The sequence below is a fragment of the Emiliania huxleyi genome, assembly GCF_000372725.1.
Source record: "Emiliania huxleyi CCMP1516 unplaced genomic scaffold EMIHUscaffold_93, whole genome shotgun sequence".
Lineage (NCBI taxonomy): Eukaryota > Haptophyta > Isochrysidales > Noelaerhabdaceae > Emiliania > Emiliania huxleyi.
The window spans coordinates 50,035-77,060 of NW_005195085.1; the positions used below are offsets into that span (position 1 = coordinate 50,035).

At 65.2% G+C, this 27,026-nt stretch overlaps 9 protein-coding genes across 9 annotated transcripts; 5 read left to right on the forward strand and 4 right to left on the reverse strand.

The window, feature by feature from the left end:
* Positions 1–195: 195 nt before the first annotated feature.
* On the forward strand, positions 196–887 carry EMIHUDRAFT_220727 (hypothetical protein; the record flags this gene model as incomplete). The annotated part of the gene is made up of 4 exons (XM_005757025.1): positions 196–267; positions 395–504; positions 606–651; positions 726–887. The coding sequence occupies 4 exons, from the start codon at positions 196–198 to the stop codon at positions 885–887; spliced, it is 390 nt and encodes a 129-aa protein (XP_005757082.1).
* A 2,648-nt stretch (positions 888–3,535) lies between these two features.
* Positions 3,536–4,663, forward strand: EMIHUDRAFT_220730 (hypothetical protein; the record flags this gene model as incomplete). Its single annotated transcript, XM_005757026.1, has 3 exons — positions 3,536–4,045; positions 4,129–4,355; positions 4,426–4,663. The coding sequence occupies 3 exons, from the start codon at positions 3,536–3,538 to the stop codon at positions 4,661–4,663; spliced, it is 975 nt and encodes a 324-aa protein (XP_005757083.1).
* Positions 4,664–4,870: 207 nt separating this feature from the next.
* EMIHUDRAFT_439101 (hypothetical protein) lies at positions 4,871–8,575 on the reverse strand. Its single transcript, XM_005757027.1, has 15 exons — positions 8,519–8,575; positions 8,083–8,170; positions 7,900–8,003; positions 7,754–7,831; positions 7,520–7,569; positions 7,068–7,092; positions 6,970–6,999; positions 6,285–6,369; positions 6,174–6,218; positions 6,005–6,099; positions 5,885–5,932; positions 5,621–5,692; positions 5,516–5,550; positions 5,283–5,327; positions 4,871–5,207 (listed from the first exon to the last, which is right to left on the reverse strand). The coding sequence occupies exons 1-15, from the start codon at positions 8,561–8,563 to the stop codon at positions 5,045–5,047; spliced, it is 1,008 nt and encodes a 335-aa protein (XP_005757084.1). The 5' UTR covers positions 8,564–8,575; the 3' UTR covers positions 4,871–5,044.
* Positions 8,576–10,157: 1,582 nt separating this feature from the next.
* On the forward strand, positions 10,158–10,523 carry EMIHUDRAFT_220734 (hypothetical protein; the record flags this gene model as incomplete). Its single annotated transcript, XM_005757028.1, has 1 exon — positions 10,158–10,523. The coding sequence occupies one exon, from the start codon at positions 10,158–10,160 to the stop codon at positions 10,521–10,523; it is 366 nt and encodes a 121-aa protein (XP_005757085.1).
* A 70-nt stretch (positions 10,524–10,593) lies between these two features.
* On the reverse strand, positions 10,594–11,697 carry EMIHUDRAFT_220735 (hypothetical protein; the record flags this gene model as incomplete). The annotated part of the gene is made up of 1 exon (XM_005757029.1): positions 10,594–11,697. One exon carries the CDS (start codon positions 11,695–11,697, stop codon positions 10,594–10,596), a length of 1,104 nt encoding a protein of 367 aa, XP_005757086.1.
* A 1,303-nt stretch (positions 11,698–13,000) lies between these two features.
* Positions 13,001–14,878, reverse strand: EMIHUDRAFT_220736 (hypothetical protein; the record flags this gene model as incomplete). The annotated part of the gene is made up of 2 exons (XM_005757030.1): positions 13,001–14,221; positions 14,366–14,878. 2 exons carry the CDS (start codon positions 14,876–14,878, stop codon positions 13,001–13,003), a joined length of 1,734 nt encoding a protein of 577 aa, XP_005757087.1.
* A 1,477-nt stretch (positions 14,879–16,355) lies between these two features.
* EMIHUDRAFT_360157 (hypothetical protein) lies at positions 16,356–17,156 on the forward strand. The gene has a single exon (XM_005757031.1). The coding sequence runs from the start codon at positions 16,402–16,404 to the stop codon at positions 16,924–16,926; it is 525 nt and encodes a 174-aa protein (XP_005757088.1). The 5' UTR covers positions 16,356–16,401; the 3' UTR covers positions 16,927–17,156.
* Positions 17,157–17,784: 628 nt separating this feature from the next.
* On the forward strand, positions 17,785–18,168 carry EMIHUDRAFT_312511 (hypothetical protein; the record flags this gene model as incomplete). Its single annotated transcript, XM_005757032.1, has 1 exon — positions 17,785–18,168. The coding sequence occupies one exon, from the start codon at positions 17,785–17,787 to the stop codon at positions 18,166–18,168; it is 384 nt and encodes a 127-aa protein (XP_005757089.1).
* A 1,947-nt stretch (positions 18,169–20,115) lies between these two features.
* EMIHUDRAFT_360159 (hypothetical protein) lies at positions 20,116–20,832 on the reverse strand. Its single transcript, XM_005757033.1, has one exon. It carries the CDS (start codon positions 20,752–20,754, stop codon positions 20,311–20,313), a length of 444 nt encoding a protein of 147 aa, XP_005757090.1. The 5' UTR covers positions 20,755–20,832; the 3' UTR covers positions 20,116–20,310.
* Positions 20,833–27,026: the final 6,194 nt, after the last annotated feature.

Genomic DNA, 27,026 nt, shown 5'->3' on the forward strand with positions numbered 1-27,026 from the left:
CACCACGAGAACAGGACCTCCAAGAGGAACGTAGCATCCACGTGCCTGTTCCTGGAAGTCCCTGCGAGGGTTGATCCATGCGAGGCTCGAGAGGCGTGTGTGTGTACGCGAGGCGTGAACGCTCTCCCGTAACGATAAAACAGATCGCCGCGCCCGGCCGTGCGAGGCGGCCGCGCAGGTTGCCGTTCGGAGGATATGACAGAGGAGGGCAGCACGCACCAACTGCGGCCATCCTTCAATGAGCGCTTTAAGGCTCCGGCGGTCAAGGTGCGCCAAAGACGCTGGGCACGTGCCTGTACAGCTCTTACACCGGCCGGCTCCTCGAGCTATACCGTGCTTGAGCACTGTGCCCTTTTCGCGAGAGAACCCTCGCCCATTCGTTGCCTGCGACCAGGTCCTCCTCGGCTCGGTCCTTTCCGAGCGTCTCGCAGACAAGAGCTACTCGGCGGATGGCGCGGCGCAGTGGTCAAAGGAGATATCGGACGAGATTAAGAGCAGGCAAGGGTAGCCGAGAGGCTCGACTCGGCCACGAGCGAGAATAGCGAGCAAGAAGGATCGCCATCCGCGGGAGGAACCTCGCGAGCACACGCCCGGCGCCCCTGCAGGCTCAAGGCAGAGTTTGACCTACCGCGCTACAAGTTTGTGGTGCAGGTCCTCATCGGAGAGCAGCGGGGCGAGGGGATTCGGTGTGCCATTCTGCCCTTGCCTCCAGTATGCCAGCGCAGGAACACGCCGGGCACACGGCGACTGAGAGCTGCGAGTCGCTTGGCGGTAGGTTTGCAGGCCGATGCTTGTGGGACCACAACACTGACGCCTTCGCCGAAGACTCTTACCGTAATGACTCCCTCTTCTGCGTCGCCTCCGCCTATGGCGTCTACCTGTACTAGAGAGTTCTACCGTCGTGTCAAATCTCTTCTCGGACCGATTGCCACGCATAAGCAAATAAAATTTCTATTTTGCCCGCAAAAGCTGCACCGCAAGATTCCTGGCACACAAAAACGCGTAATCCCACCTCAAACTCCCTCCCGCGCCAACAAATCGCCTTCACGCACCCGCCCGAACAGCCTCCAGCAACTCGACCTTGACACGAATCGCGTCGATGTACGTGTTGGCGAGCATCGCTTTCGAGCGGTACAAGCCTTGCCAGTCCGCCTGCAGTGTTGGGAGGGGGGGAGCTTGCCTCGGGGTCGACCGCGGATTGGTAATCTGAGCCGCATCTATGATAAGCCTTGGCTATTGTCAGGCTACGTCTAGGACTACAGTACATCTAATCGGCGTGTCTCGCCTCCATTGCGGGCAGGTCGTGTAGCTCGTCCTCGATCTGCCGCGCCTGCGGGCCGACAATCGAGGAGCGTCGTTGGCCGTGAGCTGTGCCGGAGAGGCGCTCGCTGTCAGTGGTTCAGGAGGCCATCTCGGTCGCATCGTGGTGTGCCAAACGCCTGCTTGTTGAGTGCTGTGGCTCTGCAGCTCAGCTCCTTGATTTGATGCTCGTTCAGCCGGCCAGGCGCCTACATTGAACAGCCAGGAGTGGTGAACAGACGCTGTCCCGTTGCCCAGAGCCTTCGCAACACTGCCGCTGCCGCCGAGGAGTTCAATCCGCGCGCCTCCCGCTCTCGCCGCCGCCCGCTGGCTGCCCAGAGGCCGGCGCGCGTGTCGGCGGCGGAAGCGAGCGCACCGTCCCGGTTTGCGTCCTGTGAGGACATCGATGACGCGTAACAAAATGGGGCACACAAGGCGATAGGCCGTCATAGTGCTATCCAACCTTGCTCGGGTCGCGCCTCATCGACGCGCGCCTCCGGCCCTGTTGGGGACGAGGTGAACGCCGTCAAGGAGTGGCGTATCATGCGTGAATGAGCCCTTGCTTGTGAGAATTGGCTGGTGGTCAAGAGGACATCTGACACGCATCACCGGCGGCACCACCAGCTCGGTTACGAGGCGCGAGTACTTGACCGCCGCCTGCTAATGTAACGAGGAATGAAGAGGCCCCAAAGCATCTCAACCGTGAGGCGGAGAGTGATCCAACGGCTGCGCCTGACGACGCCGAGTCGCCTCCTCGCGAGCCGCGAGCCGCCCATTGCGCGCGCTGACAAACTCATCGCGCGCCTGCTCACGAGTTGAGCATCGTTTGTGACATCGAGGACGCAGTCCGGTTGTGGCTGTGGCAGTCTCGGCACAGTCGCAGTGGAGCCGGCTATCTCGTCTGGGTCTCGGCTATATCTCGCGCCTTGGCCATGGAGTGTCCATGATAATACTGATCGTTGACCGGCGGCAGCTCGAGGAACTTGCGCGGATTGACTGCCCGCGGCGGCGGCGAGCGATACTGCGCATCCTCGCGCTGCGCCGCTCGGTACTCGTGGTCGAGGGACCTGCGCACAAGTGCCGGCCTAGCTCAAGCCCAGCGACCGCAGAGGGTGATTTCGTGGACGGTGCAGCCTGAAGTCGATCCTCTTATGCGCCTCCTGCCGCGCCTTGATGGCTGCCCGCCGTTGCTTTTGCTCCTCGGCAAGCCGCTGTGAGTGCAGACGAGGGGATGGCGAGAACTAGTAAGAGGCATACGCGATAGCCGAGTCTAGAGGGCGGGTGCGGGCGGAGGGTTGCGGGCCGCATGAGATGCGTTGTGCCCAGGACAGTCCCCGTCCAACCAGGTTCGTTCCTCCACATAAGTTTCGGGGGCGACGTGCTGCGGTGCCTGCGCCGCCTCCCTTTCCCGCCTCTTGTACAACGGCTCGCGTTGCTGCGGCGGTGGAGCAGACGACAGTTCGGCCCGCGCCCTCGCCCGCACGTCGCGCTCTCTTCGCTGCTGCCCAATCTGCTCCTCCCGCCGCTGCCGCTGCTCCGCTTCTCGCGCACGGGAGGACGCAGCCTGCCTCTCTCTCTCCTTTTCCAGCTCCGCACTCAACCTCTCCGCCTCACGCTGCTGCGCCTGCGGGTGAACAAGGGCGTCGGATCTGGTACATGGCGGCTGATAACCTCGGGACGACGACAGCAACTCATGGTTGAGATGGGAAGGAGGCTGCAATGGTGCGTGGTTCCTTGGCGCTAGCAGTGCGCCTGCATCTTCTTGCGGCGGCGGTCCTCGGCCTCGCGCTTGTACTGCTTGATCCGCTCCTTTGCCGCGTCGTGGTCGAACGCCTCAGCGTGCAGTCCAGTGAGGTCGTACTCCTCCTCCGCCGGGCGAGGAGTGGCCTGGTTGCTCTGCGCTGCGGCTGGAGTCACGCTGCCTAGTGGCCGAGGGGGCTCGTCGGGCGAGGGAGAGTAGGGCTCGTCGTCAATCTGCGCACCGACCAGGCCGAGGTACGGCGCCGTCGGCGCGGGGGCTGCCGCAGCGCTCTCCTCGCCCTCGCTTTCCATCGCAGGATCGCAATCGATTCTGAAACGTCCTCTGTAGGGCTTGTTAGAGCGCGCCGCAGAAGAATTCTAGGGGAGAAAAAGAACTCAAGATTTCTGGCGGCATGTGTAACGGCTCCGTCGTGCGTCCCGCTGAGGTCGGCGACAGTTGGACAAGTGTTGCGACGACGCGAATCGACATTGCAATATGGCGCAACCCAGAGAGGGCTCGCTAGTATCGTCACGGGCGAGGGGCGCCTACGCGCGTCTGCTCTCGACACGGCTCGGCGCTCATGAGCGCGCCCTCCTTTCTCGCCACCTCGCCGCCATTGAGGCCGTCCACCGCTCAGATTTGGCAGCGGCTCGGTCGGTGAGCACAGAGTCTGTGTCTGCTCTCGAGTCGTGCCGGTCGGAGATGAGAGCTGTGGTCGCCACGGCCGCCGCCGCCGCAGCTAAGCACCGGCAGGAGGTCGAGGAGCTCCAGACACGACTCGCGGCAGCAGAGCGCAAGGCGGAAGCAGAGACAGCCAACGCGCTGCTGACAAGCCAGGCTTTAGCCGACGCTCTTGGCGGCGGGGACGTCGTCACAACAGTCCTTTCCGCCGACCTGCGCATCGCTGAGCACCTTGCTGCCGAAACCCGCCGCACGCTCGCGCAGGCTGCAACCACCGACTTCCCGCTTTACACTGTAGTCGGCCCCGTGAATTCAGAGTTTGCTGTGAGAGCCCCTTTGTGAAAAGTGCGTAAGGGCTCGACTTGCCTATCCTTGCACAGATGTTCGCCTCCTTGGTGCCTTCGTAGGAGCGGCTGGAGGCGCAGTCGTACACGGAGGCGGCCAGCATCGTTGGCTGCCGTGCGGTGAGGGCGGGGGAGCTGCTGCAGGAGGGTTCTCGCCGACACCTCTCCTACACTTCGGTCCGTTATCATCCACGGTCAAACCTGCAGGAGAGCGCTGACAGCGCCGACAAGCTCCGGCAGCGCATTCACCTGCTCGAGGGCGCCCTCGCTGCCGCCACCTCGGAGTTCGAGTGCGCCATCGCTTCACCCCGAGCGACTGGCCAGGCGCGCCAACTGGCCAACGGCGCGATTCCTGTGTAGGCAGGCGACGGCCGGATGGGTGTCCGAGCGAGCCGGGCTGAAGGAGCTACTCGTGAGCCAAGGAAAGGTGGTGGCGGAGGCGCTGGCCAGAGCAGAGGCGACCGAGGCACGGGAGGCGGCGGCGGCTGCGTTCACCGCTGATGCCGTCGGCGTCGTTAAGGAGTCGTTCGCGCAGTACACGGCGTTGGCCGCGAGCGCGCGGAGGCCTCTCCTGCGGCAGGGCAAGTGGCGTTACTGAGCTGTTTAGGGGATAGCATCGCATCACCACATAGACATACAACACGTTCGAGGCACAAAGCCCTGAGCCGAGGTGTGAAGTGTCGTGGGAGTGTGTGGGGCGTCTCTCGCCCGGCCGTTCCCGCGCTTCCGGAGGTCGTCTAAGTCTCTCTCGGCTCTACGTGCGCACTAGAACATACATGTGTGCCGTTTTGCCAATTTTTTCCCGGGGTTTATAGTGGAGTGGAGTTCACATATACTGGGTCGTAACGTACATTTTGTGCACTGCGTGGCTCATACACACCGGCGGACCCCTTCCGGTCGTGGCGAGCCGGGTGCGCTGCGCTGGTCTCCGTGGTCGGGCGTCGCGTGTCCGGCACCGGGACGGTCCGCCTCGAGATGGTCAGCCGCGCGGCGCGCCCTTCCGCTGCTGCGCGGCGAGGCAGAGCTTGCCGATGAGGCCTGTCAGCTGCAGCAGCGTGTCCATCCCGTCGAGCACGCGCATGTGCGCGGCGCCGATCTCCTTGATGAAGTCGAGCTTGAGCCCCTCGTCCATCTCTTCGAACCTGAGGACAGCGCATGCTGCGGCTCACGAGCCGCCTCCTCAGGAGCGTGAGCTCGCCTCCTCCCGCCCGTCGCACTTGACTAGCTTGAACAGCGTGCCCACCACGTCCATCCCGCTGTACCTAGTCGGTGCCGCACCGAAGCAGGGGTTGTCGGACACATGAAGAGCGCCTCATTCAGCAGGAGCCCCCCCTCCCACTCCCCCCCCCTCTCCCCCCCCCCCCCCCAACCCCTTCCTCTCCACCCCACTGAACCCGTGGGTGACTCCTCGAGAAATCTCGGCTCATCCCACTACAGCGTCTCGTCACACCCGTTGTTGGACAGCTCCTCGACGGCCGAGCAAGCCTAATGAATAATGAGGGCGTAGTCAGCGAGCTCGTTCATACTTAGACAGCGCCTCGCCGGCCGAGCAAGCCGCGTCGAAGTCCGCGGCGATGCACGCGGCGATGGCTCGCTTGATGACGACGGGGTGAGGCTGGTCGCACACCTGCAGGGGTAGGGTTAGGGTCAGGGTTGGGGTTAGGGTTAGGGTTGGGTTAGGGCTAGGGTTAGGGCTAGGGTTAGGGTTAGGGTTAGGGCTAGGGCTAGGGTCAGGGTGAGGCTGGTCGCACACCTGTCACGTGCTCACTCCTTCTGGCGAGAGCCTTCGCTGGCCGGGAGGAGGAGAGGGCGCGGCTGCCTTGAAGACGTTCTGGTTCGAGATGATACCGAACCCCGCAGTGGTCGCCTGCCCACTCCAATCATGACTCCGCTCACTCGGAGTAGCAGAAGAGGATGCCTCGAGCCCCGCCGCGGTCGCCTGCGCGTTGTTCAGCGCCTGCCTCATGTCCCCCTCGGCCGTGAAGACGACCGCCTCGATGCCGCCCTCGTCGTAGGCTGCGCCTTCCGCCTGCAACACCTGGTTGAGAACGAAGTCATTCCTGAGAACGCATGCCTAGACCAAGCTCACTGGAACCCGTCGGCTTGCGGCACCGCCGTCAGCCGCGTCACCACCTGCTGGTCCGAGAGCTTGCCTGTTCACAGCTGGCAGCTGTGAAGATGCGCCGCTGCCGCCGCCGCGACGCCGCCTCGCAGCTCGCCGTAGCGCAGGATGGCGCAGCGGGACTGGATCGGCTCGATGATCTTGTCGCTCTGGTTACACGCGAGCGCGAACCGTGTGGTCGCCTGACAGAGGAGGAGGGGGGAGGGGGGAGGGGGTGGCGGTGCGCTGCTCGTACAGTTGTCTCTGGCTGCGAGTCGTCGCTGTCTCTGGCTGCGCGAGCGAGCGCGGGGCGATCAAGTCGCCGAGCCGAGCTCCGTCGCCCTCCGGCTGCCTCTCGGCTACTCCTCTCGGCTACCTCTCGCCTCCTCTCGGCTACCTCTCGGCTACTGCTCTCGGCTACCTCTCGGCTCCTCTCGGCTACCTCTTGGCTACTCCTCTCGGCTACTCCTCTCGGCTACTCCTCTCGGCTCCCTCTCGGCTACTCCTCTCGGCTACCTCTCGGCTACCTCTTGGCTACTCCTCTCGGCTCCTCTCGGCTCCTCTCGGCTACTCCTCTCGGCTACCTCTCGGCTCCCTCTCGGCTACCTCTCGGCTACTCCTCTCGGCTACTCCTCTCGGCTCCCTCTCGGCTCCTCTCGGCTCCTCTCGGCTCCTCTCCGCTAATCTCGGCTCCTCTCCGCTAATCTCGGCTCCTCTCGGCTCCTCTCGGCTACCTCTCGGCTACTCCTCTCGGCTACTCCTCTCGGCTCCTCTCGGCTACTCCTCTCGGCTAATTTGGTCACCGAGTAGATCTCCATCGTCCTCCGCATCGCCTGCCATGCATGAATGCACGCTGGTGAGGGGACAGCCGAAGCAGACCCTCCCTCCCCCTCCGCGTCGCCTGCTGCGCCCCCTCGGTCATCGAGGGATGGGGAGATATGCGGGAGATATGGGGGAGATATGGGGAGATATGGTCGCCTGCTGCGCCCCCTCGGTCATCGAGGGATGGGGAGATATGCGGGAGATATGGGGAGATATGGGGAGATATGGTCGCCTGCTGCGCCCCCTCGGTCATCGAGTCCGCCTGAGGCCCGGGGGGGGGGGGAAGGGGGGGGGGGGGCACAGACTCGTCAATGGCACCCCTGAGATGGCGAGAAGGACGGCTACGAGAAGCCCTGCAAGCCCTGCCCCCCTTCGCCAGACGAGCGGCGCCCGGCAGCACCAGGCGGGGTGTGCCCAGGGAAGCCCCTCTGGCCTCGAGGATGACCATCTCGGCTCGATCTCCGATCTCGGCTCGATCTCCGATCTCGGCTCGATCTCCGATCTCGGCTCGATCTCGATCTCGGCTCGATCTCCGCCTCGTCGAGGACGACGATCTTGTGGCGGCCGGGCGGCAGGGTGACCTGGCACACGGTGTGGTCGGTGGGTGGGGAGTGAAGAGACGCTGTTCACAGCTGTGGCCTGCCAGTGGTGGAGCGGCCGGTGAGTAGTCGCAGTGGAAAGGGGGAGCGGGGAAGGGGCGGGTGGCACGCGAGTGAACGTAGCGCTGGTTCGGGGGAGGGGGAGGAGTGGCAGGGCGGGCGAAGCCTTCTTTTGCGCGAAGCTCTTGATGCGGTTGCGCACGACGTCGATTCCGCGGTCGTCGGAGGCGTTCAGCTCGAGGACCGCCTCTTTGAAGGCGTCGCCTGTTCACAGCTCGAGCTGTGAAGAGACGCTGGTCACAGCTCTAGGACCGCCTCTTTGAAGGCGTCGCCGAGCAGCGCGCGGGCGAGGGCGAGGACAGAGGTGGTCTTGCCGGTCCCGGGGGGGCCGGACAGGATCAGATTCGGCATGTTGCCTGGGGTGGGTTGTGGGGAAGCGGCTCGGGTCAGAGGAGGAGGCTTGTGCGAGGGCCTAGGCAGAGGCGAGAGGCGGTCCCTGCGCCGCAAGGACAGCGATGCGGCCGACGGTGTCCTCGTTGCCGACGATGTCCTTGACCTCGCGCGGGCGGTACTTCTCGAGCCACTGCGCGGTGGGCGGGCGCGGGCGGACGAATCGGGCGCAAGTGGAAGGTGCCGGGAGCGGGAGTGGGCGGTGGCGACTGCGGCGGCGGCGGCGGCGGCGGCGGCGGCGGCAGCGGCGGCAGCGGCGGGCGGGCGGCATACGGCAGCGGCGGCGGCGGTGCGAGTGCGAGTGCTGTGCGGCTGCGCTGCTTTGCCGGCGGCGGCGGAGGCCTCGCCCGCGGCAGGAAAGGGCAATCAACGCGGTCTGCGCTGGCGGCCCCGTGCAATCGGCCGCTCTCGGCGGCAGGCGCGGCCAGCGGACAGGCGGCCGGCGCTTTGTGGCGGCGTGGGGAGGATCGGGGGCGCGGACCGGCTGCTCGTGCACGACGGAGGAGGTGTCTGGCGCGCCGAACATACCCAGTGTGTGGTGGGTGGTGCTTGGTGGGAAATGTTGGCGCGAATCCCGTCTGACACGAAGAAAAAAGACTCCGGTCCATCTCTGGCCAGCTCCAGCCTCCTTTGGCTTGTCTATTCTCTTCTTTCTTTTCAGCTCCGGCCCCGAGCGACCGCCGGCCATCGAGTGCCAAAGGATATCAACCTCGAGAACCTCGAGAGCCTCCCGGTTGTTGATGTCGAAGACCGTGACGCTCTACTCCTGACCCTGGGCGGGCTGGGTCCTTGGTAAGCAGCAGCGCTCGCCTCCGCGCGAGCGCTCTCTCGCGCACTGCTCATCATCTCGCCCTCTCCATCGCCGCGCTGCGCTCTCTCCATGCGCACTGCTCCGCCCTCTCCATCGTGCTCACTCGTCGTTCTCGCCTCAGGCAACAAGGCCCTGTCCGAGGCGGCGATCAAGGAGGAGATTGGCGCGGAGACTGTCGTGGAGCACAAGGTAGGCTACCCCTTCACCGTCGTCGCGGAGGTCGGCGGCACGAAGGGCGTCCGCGAGGGGCCGTGCCCGCCGCCGATGTACTACAACAATTGCGCCGCGTGCGGCTGCACGTGCTGCGGCGGCCATGATATCACCGCGAAGAATGCGGCCGCCATCGGCGCGGGGGGCGCGCCGCACTCTAACACCATCCTCCGCTGAGAGGGGCCGGAGAGTGGGAGAGAGAGGGTGCAGGTGCACGCCACAGACTCGGTCGTTCGGACGCATGATGCCGCCGGTGCGGAGCCCCTGGTTCGGGGGCGCCCGGTGGCGGAGCGCTGCCCACAGGGCTGCCCGGACGGCAGTGTAATGGCCGCACTCCTCCTGGCAGCTCTCTCTCGAGCGGCCCGCCCTAGAGGGCCCGGCATCTCGAGCCCGGCATGAGACTGTCGTTCGAGTTATTCATTAACCGCCGCACCAGTGTCGCAGCGGCACTATCGACTTCGGAGATCGGTGGTCCTGCAGATTTGTTTTTGCTATTGGGTAATGAAATAGGATATGCTAGAATATATGATTTTAGATTAGAATTCTTAAAATACAAGCCTCTCTCACAGCACACTGGCACGACAAGGGCGCAGACTGGCGCTCAGTGTATTGGAAAGATGCACATTGCCTTCAAGCCATTGCCTCGCGCGCCCCCAATGAACACGCCCGAGGGAGGGTCCCTAATGTCCCGTACCATGCGGGATCGACCCTTCCAGTCACCAGTGCTCAAGTGTTCAAGTCACAACACACAAGTGCATCCCGCAATGCCATGCTGCTTATGTATTAAATGAACTCGGGGGCACAGGACGCGGTACAAACGCGGTACACCAAGCCATGCTGCTCGGACAGATCACACAGTTCAACAACCCTCCCCCTTTTCTCCCAGTAGCTAAAAGTTTGTACCGTGTTTGTTATGACCCCCCCCAATGAGCACACCAGCGAGGGAGGGCGAGACGATCGGAGGGGTCCCGTACCATGCGGAATCGACCCTATCCAGTGCTCAAGTGCTCAAAAGTACGCACACGGCGCGGGCGAGCAATCATGTTCATGATCGGCTCGCGACCAGGTATCTAGACCGGACGGACGACTGGACGTGACAATGGCAGAAGCAAAGACCCGATGGCGGCGCGCCGTGGCCAAGACGATCGCGCAGCAGCCGCGCTCAGCGCCGAGCGGCGCCCTCGGCATCTGGGTCATCGTTCGCGGGCAGATACCCAAGGACATGCTCGAGGACATCCGGCGTGAACTGACGGCCGACGAAGTCGCTGAGCTGTACAAGCGCGTGCACAAGATGACTGCACCTGCGGCGACGGAGCCGGCGGCATTGTTCGTGTTTGGACCACCAGCGGTGGGCAAGACGTCGCTCGCCAATGCGCGTGCGACTGAGCTCTTTGACACATCCAACACCCAACACCTCGCCCCGCCCGTTGCTCTTGTGAGCGGTCTCGCCGGAACTGGGTTCTGAGCTCAACTAGTCCGAGCGGTCGTTAGGGCGCTGTGGACGCGCTCGCTGCCGGAGCTACAGATGAAGCTCGTTAGCGTGGGGGCCTCCCCTTGGAAGCAGGCCACGCTCCGCGCACCAGCTCCAACTTTTGCTGTTCGATGAGAATCACCGAACCGGTGCGCGAAATTCGTACGGCCACGAAGTTCGGTGACGCGAAATCCCATGTCGCCCCCATGGCCAGTGGAGTACCCTTGTCGCCGGCGACAACGATGGCGCGCCGATCCCATTCGTCTTGCACGCCCAGATGCAGGGCCATAAGGTTATCCCTGATATAGAGGTACCTAGGATTGAGGACCGTGACGATGGGGCCTCGCGGCGAAGGCCCCTGATCGATGTGTGCCTTGAGCGACCGCGCCACGATCCAGCCGCTGCGCGGGTGGGTGGCCAGAGGCGGGTCCTGCTCCACCACCGATGAGAGGAATGCGGCGGGCAGGAGGCCGTACTTGACTTGCGAGTAGACTGCCTCAACCTCCTTTTCAGAGGCGGACGAGTTGGCCGCCACCCACCGCGCTGCGGCTCGGAACACAACCTCCTCTGAGTCAGCCATCAGGTCGTCGCTCTTCAGCAGCTCGCACACGCGGCCAACGGGGAGCGCGTCGAAGGCCACGCACGTCGAGAACTCGCCAAACGACTGGAGAGCAGCGGCCTTGGCCGCCTCCACGAGCCGAGGGAAGTTGTGGGCGTCCCCGCACTCCCAATACTGCGCGGCGTTGGATGGGTCAATGCCCTGGACCAAGGCCTCAACAGTCGCGTTCTGGAGCGATGGCAGCTGCAGCCTGCTCGACGCGTCCAGCATGCCGCCGAGCAGGGCAGCTTCGACGCGGCACTCACCGCAGTAGATCCACTCGAGAAGTGCCGAGAAGACATCGCCCGCTACCTCGGAGATGGTGGGCTCGTCGCTGTCGCGCATGCCGGACGTGAAGAGTGCGGTCATGAACTCGGACGCGCCCGCCAGCACGGCGCGGTGGACCTGAAAGGCTCGGCCGTCAGCGTGCACCGTCGCATCACACAGCTTTCCCGCCCGCCACAGATTTACCTGGCCGGCAGGGCAGGGCTCCCCGCCGCTCAGCGTCACCGTTGGGCGCTCGCCAGCGGGGCGGTCCGGCTCTGCAGGTCGCGGGCGCTTAGAAGCCATCGGCGCGGGTCGGAAGACCTAGGGAAAGCAGGGTGGGCCTATACAGTACTCATCGGGGGCGACGCAATCGGCGATAGGGGCGCGTCGCTGGCGAGCGAGGGCTACGGGCCAGTTGTCACTTCGGCGGCGCACCCAGCCTACCTCGGCGCGCGCAGGCATACCAACAACACGGCGGAACTAACCGCCCTAGCCGAGCTCCTCCGGGCTCTCCTGTCCTCGTCACCGCAACGAGCGGGCTCACGCGGAGTAGTGCGGACCGACAGCGAGTACGCGGCGGCCTGCATGATGGGGAGGGTGACCCCCAAAACGAACAGACAGCTAGCGGAGCGCCTTCGTTCCCTCTGGCGACGCCTTCGCGCCAAACACACCGTGACGTGGAGGCATGTGGCGGGTCACAGCGGCAACAAATGGAACGACTACGTCGACGAGCTAGCTGCTCGCGGCAGGCAAGGTGACAGAGGCTAACGACGTGGAGACGCGAGGGTTGCCCCCCCTTGCCCCACCACCTCGTGTGTGTGGAGAAGTTTACCTTACCTTACCTTACCTTGACAGAGGCTCAAACGCTGCCGAGTGGGCGGACAACACCATCCCGACGGACACTCCCGACGAGGGGAGCGACACGGAAGCTAGGACCCGCCCCCGCCCCTCGGGGCGGGGGCCCCCGCCCCCCCGGGGGGCCCTTTGGGGCCCCTCCAGGGGGCGACCCCTCCGGGGAGGCCGGCTCTCCCCGTGCCGGTTCTCCCCAACCAACCCCGCCGGCAGCGCGAGCTGCCGGCCATATTGAGCGGTTCAACCGCGTCGCGCACTCGTCCCAACCGAGGGCCGCAGACTCGTTCTGCGCGCCAACGGCTGGTGACGCTGTGTTGCCCTTGAGCTAGTCCTTCCCCGGTCGCCTAGCCTCTGCGCTGTCTGGCGGACGCCTGTATGCCATGCACGCGGACCACGCTTGCGTGGATACGTGGCTGGCAGGCTGACCCGTGTGCGGGGTAACCCGCGCACGGGGAAGCTTCACGGGTTCGAGCCGTCAAACATTGAGCAGCGGAGGTGTGCCGAGGGGGACCGGGAGGCGGTAAGCCGTCGTCGCCCGGCGCTGCATGCAGCACCGTGGCGATGGCGCTAAGAGGTTCCTCTTTTCCGCGCCCCCCCCGCAAGGCGCGCGATACACAAAAAGGGTTTGAGGGCGTGGGCACGTAGGGGAGGGCAATCTTTCTACATACATACATACATACATACGCGCGCGCGCGTGTGTATGTGTGTGTGCTCACTCACACTCACTTATTATTTACGGAGGAAATTCGCGACCTCACGAGCTCTCACGAGCGCGAACACAGAGCTCCGGCGGATACAGCGTCGGAGGCGCCTCCGCTTCACCTCCACCGGCTAGCGCTGGCCTGTCGACTTGCGTGTGGTCTTGGACAACTTGGCCTCCTAGGCTGTGGGGCAAGCTGTGGTCTGAGACGTCGCCCCACCCGTAGACGCGCCCGTCGTGTGTCGAGGCGAGCGTATGCGCCCACCCCGCCGAGACGTGCACGAGGTCACGCGGACCCTGCACGCGCAGCGGCACGAGCACGATGCCGCGGCCGCGGCGGCGACGCCAGTGGCCCTTCTGCTTGCCTTGCTGCGTGAGCCGCACGCCGAGACGGCCGTCCGCAGACGAGCCCCACGCGAAGGCCTCCCCCGCAGCGGAGAGCGCCACGCTGTGCGACGCGCCGCAGGCGATCGCCCGGAATCGAACGCGAGCGGCAGCGTCGTCTGCGGCAGAGCCGAGCGGCGGAGCCGCCACGCGATCGGGCAGCGGTGACTGGCCCTCGTCTTTGCGGAGCCGCCACGCGTCGAGGCCTTGGCCGAGCTGGCCCTCGTTGTTGCTTCCCCAGGAGTATGCGCTGCCCGTGTGGCCGAGAGCGAGCGAATGCGACCCCCCGGCGGCGACTGCGCAGATGCGAGCGTTGTCGGCGGACGCGATTCTGAGCAGCAACTTGATGGGGTGAGGGCTGTGCAAGTGCGCCGTCTCGCCCAGGCCGAGCGTGCCAGCCTTCCCCCAACTGAAGACGATCCCACACGCCGAGAGCGCAACGCTATGGTGGAAGCCCGCGGCGACTGCCACCACACGCACCGACAGGAGGCCCTCCACGGTTGTTGGCGAACGCTCAGAGGGGCCGCCGTGCTTACCGTGGCCAAGTGCGCCCTCGATGCCCACGCCCCACGAACGCACGACGCCGCGCTCGCTCAAGCAGAGGCAGTGCTGCACGCCGCACGCCACGGCGACGATTGGATCCGCGACGACGAAGCTGCGCTGCAGCATGCCGATGCAGGAGAGGGTGTGGCCGTCTTCGTCGCCGCCACTCGCACTCCTGCCGAGGGATTCGCCCCGACCACACGAGAACACCTCGCCGATGTCAGACACGGCAAGGGTACAGTGCGGCCCTGCAGCCACGGCAACGAAGCGCTTGTCAGACTCGGTCCAGATGGGCGAGGTCGCCGGTGACACCACCTCTGGCTTGGCGACCTCAGCGCGTGCCTGCCCCTGTCCCAGCATCGCGGAGCACGGCTCGTCGTCGTCGTCGTCGTCGTCGTCGTCGGGAGGGGCCGTGCGGGAGCTGCTGCCGCACGTGAGGACTCGCCCGGTGGGACTGAGGAAGACCGAATGCGAACGTGCTGCGGCCAGCACCTGCGACCGGCGAAAGCAGTGTCGCAGGGCGTTGCACAGCAGCTCGCTCGCGCCGGCTGGCGACATCGCGACCCGGCCCGGGCAAGGCCGCCAGGTGAGCGCCGAATCGTGCATGCGCCGGCGCTCTGTCGGTGCTGGGACACGCTCCGCCTCCTGCAGCCGAAGTGCCTGCTCCACGATAGGCTGCTGCGCTTGCGCCTTGACGCGTGCTCCGCCGAAGCACCGACATGTTTGCGCGGCCGCGGCAAGAGCGAAAACAGGCAGCTGACGGCAGATGTGCACGAGCACCTCTGGGGGCAGTGCCAGCAGCGGGGAGCTCGAGTTTGCACCAAACGCCTTGGCTTGCAACACAGCGGAGAGCTGAGCGAGGAGCTCCAGCGCCTCGCACGCTTCAACGGGGTCGATTTCGTCGCCGGGAATCGCTTTGACTGCGGTCAAGAGAGCCTCGAGCGGACCGCGCAGCGCGAGGGCCCGCCCATCGTCAACATCGTCATCGTCGGAGAGCGCGGACATATTATCAGTCTGTCAGGTTACGCCGCGCACGACAGGGGGAGAGCGAAAAAAAGAATTCGTACTATCGTATTGTGCACATCAATCAAGATTTGTGTGTGTGTATCGCGCACCTTGCGGGGGTTGGGAGCTGGTTTGTCGAATGAGGATTGAGGTGTGCCGCCGCGTAAGCGGAGAGGCGAGCGAAGCGTCGGGAGGCGTGCCGGGTGGCGGGTCGGACGGCACGGATGGGCGTGCCGAAGTCGGCGAGCTCGTACGAGCAGCAGCCTGCAAGTCGTCGGCAGCGATGCCGTCGAGCGCGAAGAGCGAGGTGGCAGCGGCAGCGTCAGCGGCTCCGGCCGCGACATCATCCGTAAACGGAGAGGCGAGCGAAGCGTCGGGAGGCGTGCCAACTGGCGGCTCGACAGGCGCCGAAAAATCCGAACCGCTCCCTGCCCTGCTCCCTGCCCTGCAGGCTCCATTCCCCGGCGAGGGGAAGGCGTGCGCGTGGTTGTCTGGCCTGCCCGCGGCAGCAGCTTCGGCCACGACACCGAAGGGAGGGTCGCGCGAGACGGCGGACTGAAGGCTGGGCAGCTCGACAGGCGGCAAGGCAGACAGCGGAGCAGGGGAGCTCGGTCGCGTAGGCGCTGGCGATAGAATGATGTCGAGGTAGTTGCGCGCACCGGGCGCGCCTGACTGCGGCAGCGGCACTACGCCCGCCGCACGCCCCGCGCACGCCCGCCGCACGCCCCGCGCACGCCGCACGCCCCGCGCACGCCCGCCGCACGCCCCGCGCACGCCGCACGCCCCGCGCACGCCCGCCGCACGCCCCGCGCACGCCCGCCGCACGCCCCGCGCACGCCCCGCGCACGTCCGCCGCACGTCCCGCGCACGTCCGCCGCACGTCCCGCGCACGTCCGCGCACGCCGCACTACGCGGCACTGCCCAGGTTCCCTCACGCTCAGATTCCCTCACACTCAGATTCCCTCACGCTCAGATTCCGTGCAAGGGGGTGCCGAGGTATGCCACAGGCCGGGATGGAGTGAGATCTTGCGGGGCAGGGCGTGGGCTAGTGCGCGAGGGCGCAGGCAAGTGCCCGAGGGCATGGGGGTGGGCGCCACCCTGGGGCTACCCGTAGCATTGTCGGCTCAGTGATGGGTATCCGGGGGAGAGAGTGATAATAGGGGTGCTGAGGTGGGGCTGAGTGGAGGTGATTCTCCGGGTCAGTCTGGAGGTCATTCTCCACCACCTCCTGCGACACGCGCCTCTTTTGTGACCTCATCCCTAGCCGCTTTGCACGCTCTGCATCCCCAGAACGCACTTATCGTGGCGGGGCCGCATTCCCCGTTTCTTTTCCCCCTCTGTGTTGTGCGAGGATTGGTAAAATTCTTTTTCCTGTGTCGAACCTCTGTCGGCGAGAGAGAGTTCTTTTTTGTTGAATTCTTAATTCTTTTTCTTTACCTTCCTATACACACAAGAAGATGTGTTGGCAACGCGCCGCGAAGCTCGAGCGGAGCAGGTAGTTGGTGAAGGTGAAGTGAAATTAAATGTCGTCGCTCCTCGCGCAGCTGGACGAGCTCTCCGACGCCGGCAGCGAGGCGTCCGAGGCCGAGGCTCCCCCCGAGGGCTTCTCGTACGTCACCGGGCTCCGCGCCACCGCCGCAGACGTGCTCGGCCCTCTGCTCTCCCGCGAGGAGCTGCGGAGCAGGCTCGAGGAGCGGAGCGCCGCGCGGCAGCGGCGCGACTTCCGCGCGGCCGATGCGGCTCGCGACGCCCTCGCGCAGCGCGGCTACACCCTCGACGACCGCGCAAAAAGCTGGACTGCGCCCGACGGCACGAGCGGCAGCATCGACCCGTTTGGCGTGGCGGGCGAGGAGGAGGAGGATCAGGAGGAGGGGTCGTCGTCGGGCGCGCATGCAGCAGCGCTCGAGGCGATTCAGCGCGTCGCCGACCAGCTGACCGCGCTGCAGGCGCGGGCGGCGTCGCTTGATCCTGTGGCTGTGCGGGAGGCTTGCACCACGCAGAGCTGTGCTGCGACCTCGAGCTTCATGAATGAAGAATTGATTTATTAAGGGTTAATCAACAGGCTTGCACGCAGCTGTGCTGCGACCTCGACGCGATCGACGTGCGCGGCGACGAGGCGCTGCGGCGGGCAATTCATTAGTTAGTCAAGTAATTAATCATTAATTATTAATTAGGTGCGTGGAGACGAGGCGCTGCGGCGGGCGCGGCGGGAGCAGCTGCAGCGGTGCGAAGAGATCTCGGCGGCGGAGGGCGCCTTTGCGCACACGGAGGGGGGGGGAGAGGGGCACGGCGGGGCAGCCTTTGCGGAGGAGGGAGTCGCGGGGGCGTACCTCGGCAGTGAGGACGGCGCGGGCGGCATCGGCAGCGATGGAGACGAGGGCGACCCGTATCCGGACACCGACGCTGCTTATCCGGACACCGACGCTGCTTATCCGGACACCGACGCTGCTTATCCGGACACCGACGCTGCTTATCCGGACACCGACGCTGCTTATCCGGACACCGACGCTGCTTATCCGGACGGGCAAGCAGGCGTGACGGGAGCATCTCCGCCCTCCGACGGAGACGGGGCGGCGGGCGCGTACCCAGACACCGACGCTGCCATCGACGCCTACCCCTCCACCGACGTAGGGTACGCCGAGGAGGAGGAGGAGGCGGACGCAGCTCCGTCGGCGCCGCCTGCCCCAGCGCCGCCGCAGCCGCCGCCGCCGCCGCCGCCCGCGCCCGCGCCGCCGCTTGCGCCGCCTCCCGAGGTGTCGAGGCCTCCCGAGGCGGCGGCGGCGGGCGGCGCGACGACGGCCGCTGCTCCCGGCGGCGGCAAGTTCCGGCCGCCTCCGTGGTGCAAGCCGGCGGCGATGCACACGCCGCGCCTCGAGATGATCGAGAGGGGCCAGGTGAGCCGTTCGATGGCCATCGGAGAGCGACCCGTCACCATTCTCGGCCGCCACGGCGGCGTCGCGGACATCCTGTTGGACGACCCGTCGCTCTCGCGGATGCAAGCCGCCCTGTACAACTCTTCCAGCGCTACCTTCCTCGCCGACCTCGACTCGGCGCACGGGACGTGGTACGACGCTGCGGGGCGGACGCACGCGGTGCCGCAGCTGGGCGTGCGGCATCACGCCCCTCCGAGGGACAGCCGAGATCTGAGCGAGATCTGGCTGAGTTGCAGGTGCCGCAGTTGGGCGTGCGGCTCTACCACACCGCGGAGCCGCAGCAGCTGGCCGAGGGCGCGACCTTCCGCCTCGGCTCGTCGAAGGTGGTCTACCGCGTCGCTGGCTGCGAGCCTGTGAAGCTTGCGAGGTGGAGGCCCCCTCCTTGGGCGGAGGAGCCGGCGCGGAAGTGCTATCTCGAGGTGCGCTCCAACGACTTTTCAAACCCATACCTCGAGCACTTGCGGGAGGGCGAGGGCGGAGACGTTGACGAGGAGCTGCCGCTCTGCGGCCGCGCGACCGTCTTCGGCCGGAAGGCGGAGCTGAGCGACGTCGTCGTCTCGGACGGCTCCGTCTCGCGGCAGCTCACGGCAGCTCTGCTGCACCAAGCGAGCGGGGCAGCGCCTCTTCACGCCTCTGGCTGTGAACAGGCAGCACGCGGCGCTGCTGCACGCCGAGTCGGGGGGCGTCGCCGAGAGCTACGTGCTCGATCTGGGCTCCGCCTCTGGCACGTTTGTCGACGGTGGCCGGGTGCCGGGCGGCGAGAGCAGGCGGCTGCGGGACGGGTCTGCTCTCTCGTTTGGCGAGTGCAAGGCGACGTACACCTTCCGGGTTGGCGAGCGCGGGGGGCGTCCGAAGGCGGCAGGGGGGGCGCGCAAGCGGCAGCGCGGCTGATCGGTACGCTACGGGCGAGGGGGTGCGTATGTACAGCGCGCGGTGTGGGACTCGCGTGGAGGCCGTGATCCGTGAAAAAGAGTCTCGGCGGAAGAGGTAAGCAAAGGTTAGTTGATTTGATACTCGGCGAACGTCCGTCCGGCGAGAACGCGCGATGAAAGTGCGGGTAGAGGGGGCGTTCTGCTGCTAGGGGAAACCTGGAGCGCGGAGCTAACCCTCGGAGACCCGTGTTTACTTTAAGGCCCTTGCCCTGCGAACGCGCACCCCCGGGGCTAGGGCTCTCTAGCCCGTAACCCGATACCGATCATCCGGCCCGCTGGATGCGCTTCTCAGCTCACCGGCCCTGGATGTGAGGTTGCCGACTGCACTCCAAGTGCTCCAAGTGCGGTCTGCCGCACGAGGATCGGGGGGTCAACCGGGAGGCAGGGGGTCAACCAGGCGACGCGGAGGACCGTGGGCCATCGCGGGGACCGTTCGCCCGGAGGGCGTACTGGGCTGATCCGGATGGTCTTCACGCTGGTGGGTGGCACCGAGGCGTCTGGGACGCCGCAACCCGACACCGATCATCCGGCCCGCTGGGTGCGCTTCTGAGCTCCTCGGCCCTGGATGTGAGGTTACTGATTGCACTCCAAGTGCTCCAAGTGCTCCACTCTACCTTAGCTCCTGAGGGGCGCGTGGTTTTAACCACGAAGAAAGTATGACTACAGCCCACCACAGACACCCTCCCCACTCCTCACGTGTGCACACACCCTCACCCTCTCCCCTCTCCTCTCTCTCTCTCTCTCTCCTCTCTCTCCTCTCCTTGTCTAGGTTTATCCTGCGGCAAGACGGACGTGTTTTGACAATCAAAATCTACCTCAGAATTTGCGGCCGCCCCTCGAAATTTGCTGATCAAATTTGGGGTGGCCCGGATCGAAAGAAACCTGTGCGCTGTGGTTTGGCCCCAACGCCGAACCCGCCGACCTTCGGGAGGCAGCGAGTAGGCGACCTGAATATTGGACACCGTTGGGTTGCGCGCCGACCGTTGGGTGGCGCTCTCGATACCGTTGCGTCAACCTCGACATCGCTGTCGCCCTCCCCGTCCCCGCCGTCGCCCGTGCCTCGGTTCGCGTCATCAGTAGCGTCTCCGTTGACTGCTCCGTTGCCCCCTCGTGCTCCGCCGTCGCCCTCTCTGCTCGGGCCGTTCGCGATTTCGCTCCTCCTGCGTGTCGCCCCTCCGTCTCCTCCCCTGCCTTCGTCGTCATCGTCGCTGTCGCGAAAGCCCTCCGGTCCCTCGATTCCCTCGTCTATCCCCTCCGCCGACCTCCGCACGCCCGCACGCGCGGGTTGCACGTTCTATACGAGCATATCATGCGGCAAAAAACACAATAGACGAACGCGCACGGGTGCTCGTCAGCACCCGCTGCAGCCGAGAAATTACACAGCCCGCAACCGGATCCGCTCCGACGCATTGGCTTTTGTAATTAGGTTACGCCACAGATGACGGCTCAAGATGATCGTCTCGGTGAGTTGTGCGAACGGTAACCGGACAAAAGCGCTCTCGCCACCGCAGCGTGGAGGAGCCCTCGCGCCACCATCGCCGCGAGCGACACGGCTGTTCTCGCTCTCTCAGCCGATGTGCAGCCCGGAAGCCGCCGCCTCTGCTGGCGCCCTGTAGAGCATCCACACTCCCAGAGTGACGACCAAACCACCGCTGCAGTGCCAGAGCGTGTGCCAGAAGACCCAGCCACTCGGATCTGGTAACAGCTTAGCGTCTCGCCCCTTGACGAAGCAGCCGAGCGGCACCAGCGCCAGCAGGAAGAAGGACGGATCCAGCCGAGCTCCGAAGAGGAGTGAGCATCTGAGCAGCATGAGCGTCGCCCAACAGCGGTCGAGGCCGTGGAAGGCGCTGTCGTGACTGATGTGCACAAAGTCGGCCATGCAAGACAAGAAGGCCGTCGTCAGCCACAGCGCTGGCTCGAGCACGCCCGGCGCTACAAGGGCCGGCAGCGCGTAGCATGCGCCAGAGAGGCCTGCGGCAGGGCTGCGGCAGGCCGACCCTTCCCACGGCATATTCGGCGAGCGGAAGCGGTTGATTGTCATCGCGTGCTCCTTCAGCAGTGACGCGGCGCGCGCCTGCAGCAGCTTCGCGCCCATTGTGCCCGGGGCGATCCAAGGCGGCCGGCCCGTCCACCACCTTGGCGGATATTCGTAAGCCCGGGGCGGGGGCCCGGGGCGGGGGGGGCGCGGGGGGGGGGCGGTAAGGGGGGCACACACAAGGTTCGTTCATTTTTCTCTCTCTTCATGTCGCCCTCGCCGCCGCCCTCGCTGCCGGCCTTGCCGCCCTTGCCACCCTTGCCGCCCTCGCCGCCGCCTCCCTCGGCATCGCCATCTCTGCCACCTCCACTCGCCCCTCCCTCCGCCTCGCCGTCGCTGCGGCCCGCATCGCCCACCGGATGCGGCAACGCCAACGGAACTGTCCTCGCCGCAGTAGTGCGGAGATCGAGTGCTCCGCCCCGGGCCGCCGCCTGACTCAGGAGGGGGTCGCGCCGCAGCCGGAAACGGCGGAGACCGTCGTCAATGGCTTCATCGCGCGGCAGAAGGAGCTGGTCGCCGTGCTCCTGCGGCGCGCAAACCTCGAGGAGAAGGTCATCAAGGCGATGCTCGAGCTCGGGCAGGATTTTCGGCTGCCGGCACTCGTCCTCGTGTAAAGCGAACGAGCGTCAAATGGCATGTTCCCGCCTTGTAGTCCCCTCCGAGCAGCGCATCCTCTCTCTCCCCCGCCGCCGAGCGTCGGACGGTGCTCTCGAGCGCCGCCGCCTCGCCGGCCGCGGCTGCGCTCTCGAGCTGCCTCTCACCTCTTGTCAGGCGGAGAGACCAAACCTGGTTTGTGGAGCTCCCACAGATGTTCTGACAGAGACCTGGCCGTTCTGACAGCGTTCTGACAGCGTTCTGACAATGTTCTGACAGTGTTCTGACAACGTTCTGACAGCGCAAAATCCTCCCCTCTCTTCACAGCTCAGGGGCTCTGACATTCCCAGTTGCCCCGCTCCTTCCCTCTTCCTGTCTTGAAGTCTCCCTCCGAGCGAGCCACGGACGGACTCAACACACACAGCACGTCCTCCCAAGCGCCAAGGCGACACTCTCACGTTGAGGCGTAGGCCTTGTTCTGACACAAACTTGGTCCCCGTTCTGACACAAACTTCAACTTTCAACTTCGAGTCCAAGTTCGCTGTTCTGACAATCTGTTCTGACAATTTAAAAAGAAATGCGCGCAAACACCAAGCGGGAGCGCAAACAGCTGTAACCGTCGAGCAGGAGCACGCCAAGACCGCCATGCTGGCTCGAGGCAGCAAACGCGCTCTTGGGATGGTCTGCTCCGCAGCCAGGAGCCCCGCGACAGAGCCGAAGAAGCCGCGGCCCGGCAGCAGCAGGCCGAAACGCCGCAGCACAAAGCGCAATGCGCGGGCCCGGCGGTCCAGGTAGACGCGAAGGCTGCATCCAAGACGGCAGCCTCGGGTCACGCGCGACCGAACGTGCCGCTTGCGCCGCCGCCGCGCCGTTCTTTGGCACCACCGCCAAACGGCCCTTGCTCCTCCGCGACACTCGCCGCAGAGACGGCGCTTGTCGCCGCCAAAGCAATAGCAACAGCGGTGGCAGCGAGACTTAACGTCGGCAGTGCGGCCTCGCCGCAGCCTGGCCGGCGCTCGCCTTGCCCTGGCCAGGCGGCCGAGCAGGCGGTGCCCGCAGCCGAGGCAGATCAGCGGGATGGGCTCGAGCGGGCGCCGCCGCCGCCTGGCGCCGCGCCCGCAAAGGAGCCTGCAAATAGGCGGGGGCGATCGGCGAGGCGGTGGCGCTCGCACCAGCCGTCTTGCAGATGTTCACACTTCGCCCGCTCTCGGGCAGTGCTGGCAACGTTCTGACAGTACCCTACCCACAAAAGTGTTCTGACAGCGTTCTGACAGCGTTCTGACAGCGTTCTGACAGCGTTCTGACAGTGTTCTGACAGCCGTTCTGACAGCTTTCCGACGGTAATTTACAGTTAAGACTCACCATCTGGTCTGATTAAAGGAGAGCGATCTCAGTGTCGGTTACAGCAGAAAGATTCCTTAATTCTCTCCACTCCAAAAAAAGTCCGGTGGGGAACCGACATCATGGCCCCGAATGCCGTGCTCTCAAGGTCATCTGTGGGAGCTCCACAAACCAGGTTACCAGAGCACACGTGTGTCGTGTGTGGATCTCTGCGTGCTTCTCGCCGCCTCCCCGCCTCCGCGGCCCAAGTTGATGGCGGGCAAGTGATCGACGACCACATGCAATCTCCCCCCACGGCCGTTTTTTGTCGACGCGCCGGGAACGTGGGCTACGTGTAGTAATTCGTCCTACTCTCTCGTCAACGTTGGCGCCGTGTAGGTAGAGTAAGGTCTACTCGCGTTGATCACTTAGACCGCGTAAAGCACCCCAGCCTGGCTAGCCAGGTTTAGACCCGCAAAGAACTTGGACTACTACACCCAACCAGTGCCGGATCGCGCAGCCTCGGGCGAGCTCGGGCCGCGCCGCGCGCGATCTCCCAGGCGATACTCGCGCTATCTCGGGCGATCTCAGCTGAGCTCTCAAGGCGCTCGGCGGGTGCGTAGCGCTTGCGCCACTCGGGATAGCGCCCAAATATCGCCCAAATCAAGGGCGCTGCCGGGCGCCGCCGGGCGCCGCCGCCTCACAAGCACAGCAGTGTTTCACGGCCCCAAGCCGAGCCGAGCCATCGTGGCCGCCATCGCCGCCGGGGAGCTGAGCAGCGGCGGCGCCACCCCGCTGTCCTCGCTCGCAGCCGTCCAGGCGGCCGCATACACGACGAGCCCCTCAAACGGCGGGTGCATCCCTTGCGGGCAGCCCTGCTTGAGCTGCCGCTCCACGAGGGCGACGTGCTCGGTGAGCCCCTGCCCGCACATGACGGCCACGGCGGCAAGCCCGTAGTCGGCGAGCTCTTCGATGAAGACGCCGATCCGAATCGGCGCGTGCTCCAGCGCCTTGGGAGACGCGTGGCCATTCGGCGGCCTGTCACAGATGTCGGCGTTCCGGTTGTCCACCATCTGGAAGTCCATGCACTGCACCTCGTCAGACAGGCCGTAGACGAGGGTCAGCATCAGGCACTGTCCTCCCTGAAACGGAACCAGCGACGCTCGCACCTCCACCCGCTTCCTCTCGCCCTCTTGCAGCGCCGCCGCGACGTGCTCGGCGGCGGCCCGGAAGCGGGTCGGCCCATAGATCATGCTTGCTCTTTTCCAGTCGATCCACCCCTTGGCCGGTCAGCACGTTTGCCGTCGATGGGCGCTAGCCCCCGCCGCGACGGCTGCTGGTTCATATCACGCAGCGTCTGGACACTGGAGCAGCACACGGCGCATCCCCTACAGGATCTCTTCGATAAACTCCCTCCCGCGCAGCGTCGCCGTGCACTCCCCGTGCACTCGATAGCACTCGGTAGCACTCGGTAGCACTCACAGAGCACTCCCCGTGCACTCGATAGCACTCGGTAGCACTCAAAAGCACTCACAGAGCACTCCCCGTGCACTCGATAGCACTCGGTAGCACTCGAAAGCACTCACAGAGCACTCACCGTGCACTCCCCGTGCACTCGATAGCACTCGGTAGCACTCGGTAGCACTCACAGAGCACTCCCCGTGCACTCCATAGCACTCCGAAGCACTCGGTAGCACTCACAGAGCACTCCCCGTGCACTCCCCGTGCACTCGATAGCACTCGGTAGCACTCGGTAGCACTCAAAAGCACTCGCAGAGCACTCCCTGTGCACTCGATAGCACTCGGTAGCACTCAAAAGCACTCACAGAGCACTCCCCGTGCACTCCCCGTGCACTCGATAGCACTCGATAGCACTCGGTAGCACTCAAAAGCACTCACAGAGCACTCCTCTCCAGGTGCAGAGCCCGCCCACGCGCAGGTCGTCGAGCGTGTCGGCGAAAGAGTATGTTGGCCTGGTGGCGTAAGCCTTGCGCTCAGAGCATTGACCCGAGGCGATCGTAGTTCGCTTGACGGTGGAGGTGATCGTCACGTCCCCGATCGGCTGCCCGGCCTCGTCGCAGAGGCGGACGGGCGTCTGATTGCCCACAGTCATGCACTCGCCCGCCTGGTTGCCGCCGTCGACCGCCTGTCCCGGAAGGCAGCACGGCGTGCCAACGCTCTCAACGATGATCACGACGCCGGTGTTGAGCACGACGTCATCCTGCTTGTATTCGAACGTCCACAGCGGGTGCGGTGCGGCGAGGCTCTTGTCGCATTCCAGATCAGGCACGCCGCCACACCAGCCGAACTTGTAGTTTACCGATTGATCCATGGTCGTCGACGAGGTTGTGGTCTGCGAGAAGACGTTGGAGGTGGTCTGCGCGGTGCCGAAACCTGTCGACGCACTGACGCTTTTGCCGATTGCCACCTCGGTCGACGCGCCGCTCGCCAGCTCTGTGGTGGTCGCCATGCTCTGTGGTGGAGCAGTGCGAGCGACTCTGCCGGGTACATGCTGCGCGCGAGAGGATACTCGCGGATCTGCTGCCGCAACTCGGCCGCCGCCTCTCGTCGCCCGAGCGCCTCGAGCGCCTTCACAACGCGGTGGTGGCCCTTGAGATACTCTGGGTTCGCGTCGGCCGCGCGCCGCGCGCTGCGCAGCGCCCTGTCTGGGGCGCCCGCCAAGAGCAGCGCCTGTGCGCGATTCGCCCACGCGACGGCGGCACCCTTGTTTGGGAACTTGGCCGTCCACGAGCCGCCGTCAGGAAGCTGCATGTCTCGTTGCGTATGCTGCACAGGAAGACGCTCGACCAAGGACGTCCACAGCAGGTCTTCGTTCTCGACAAACTGGCGCTGCGCGGATCCCTCGGGCCAGGCCTCGAGGGCAGAGATGAAGGCTTGGATGGCCCCACCCTCGAGAGGTCCCATGGCGAGTAACGCCGCATCGCGGTAGAGCTTCGCAGCGCCCAGGTGGTCGCCCTCCTTGAGCCGCTTGTTGCCCTCCTCCTTGGGCTGCTCCCACGCTGCGTCGAGCTCGAGCGCGAGATGGTCAGCCGTGCTGAAATCCTTCCAGCGACTCGCGCCGTGCATCATGCCGCGGAAGTCTGGCACAGGAGCCCGCGTTATGCACAAGACCGGTGTCGAAGCGCGGCAGACGGCACAGCCCTCTTGCGCGCGGGGGCGGCGGCTGAGAGAGTTTTCTTCTTTTATATATCCAAAAGGAACCGGTGTCGAAGCGCGGCAGACGGCACAGCCCTCTTGCGTGCGGGGGCGGCGGCCAAAAGAGTTTTCTTCTTTTATATATCCAAAAGGAGGGCTACACGACGAGAGAGAGAGAATTCTTGATACGAAACCACGACGACACACACCAGTCGACTCGCATCGGTTGCCTCCATGAACGGCGGAGCTATTCTCGCGCCCACACCACACCTGGCTCCAACGTGGACACGCCCATAGCTGGGGACACTACTAGGTCACGCATGGCATCACAGAAGTTTTATCTCTGGGCCCCGAAAGGCATCTCTAGCAGTGTCGTTACACATGCCCCCTCCCCTCCTGGGCGCATGCGCCTCACGTCTCGCCAGAGCATAAGCCCTTGGCGTGTGGCGAGACGAGTTTTTCGCCATCGCAGCGAGCAGCAAGCCGCCCGCCGCAAACAGCCGGAGGCATCGCCACGGCACTGACTGCGCCGCGATCCCGCACCCGTCGACGAAGCTCCCCCCGCGGAAGACCGCGCGTAGCGACGCCTTGACGATCGAGATGAGCGCGCTCGAGGCTCGCCCACCTACTGCCCCTGAGAGTTGGTTATGAGTGGGCTCGGCTCCCCCCCTTGGGATCGAAGCTTCCACGACCTCACACCCAACACCACAGGTGGGATCAGAGAGAGACCCCGCACCGGACACCGCCCGGGCACAGACCCCCTACCCATCGGATCGCACAGGGCCCCCTCGGAGCAGCCCACACACAATCACGCATCGGCAGAATTAGTGCCTGAGTCAGGCAGACAGCACAGACAAGGAGAGGAGAGAGAGGAGAGAGAGAGAGAGGAGAGGGGAGAGGGTGAGGGTGTGAACACACGTGTGGAGAGGGAGGGTGTCTGTGGTGGGCTGTAGTCATACTACGTGGTTAAAACCACGCGCCCCTCAGGAGCTTAAGGTAGAGTGTAGCGTCTGAGACGCCTCGGTGCCTCCCACCGGCGTGAAGACCATCCGGATCTACCGAGCTCGTCCGGCTCCGGACGGACCCGTCCCCGCGATGGCCCACGGTCCTCCGTCGCCTGGTTGAACCCCCTGCCTCCCGGTTGACCCCCCGGTCCCCGTACACGACCATGAAATAAA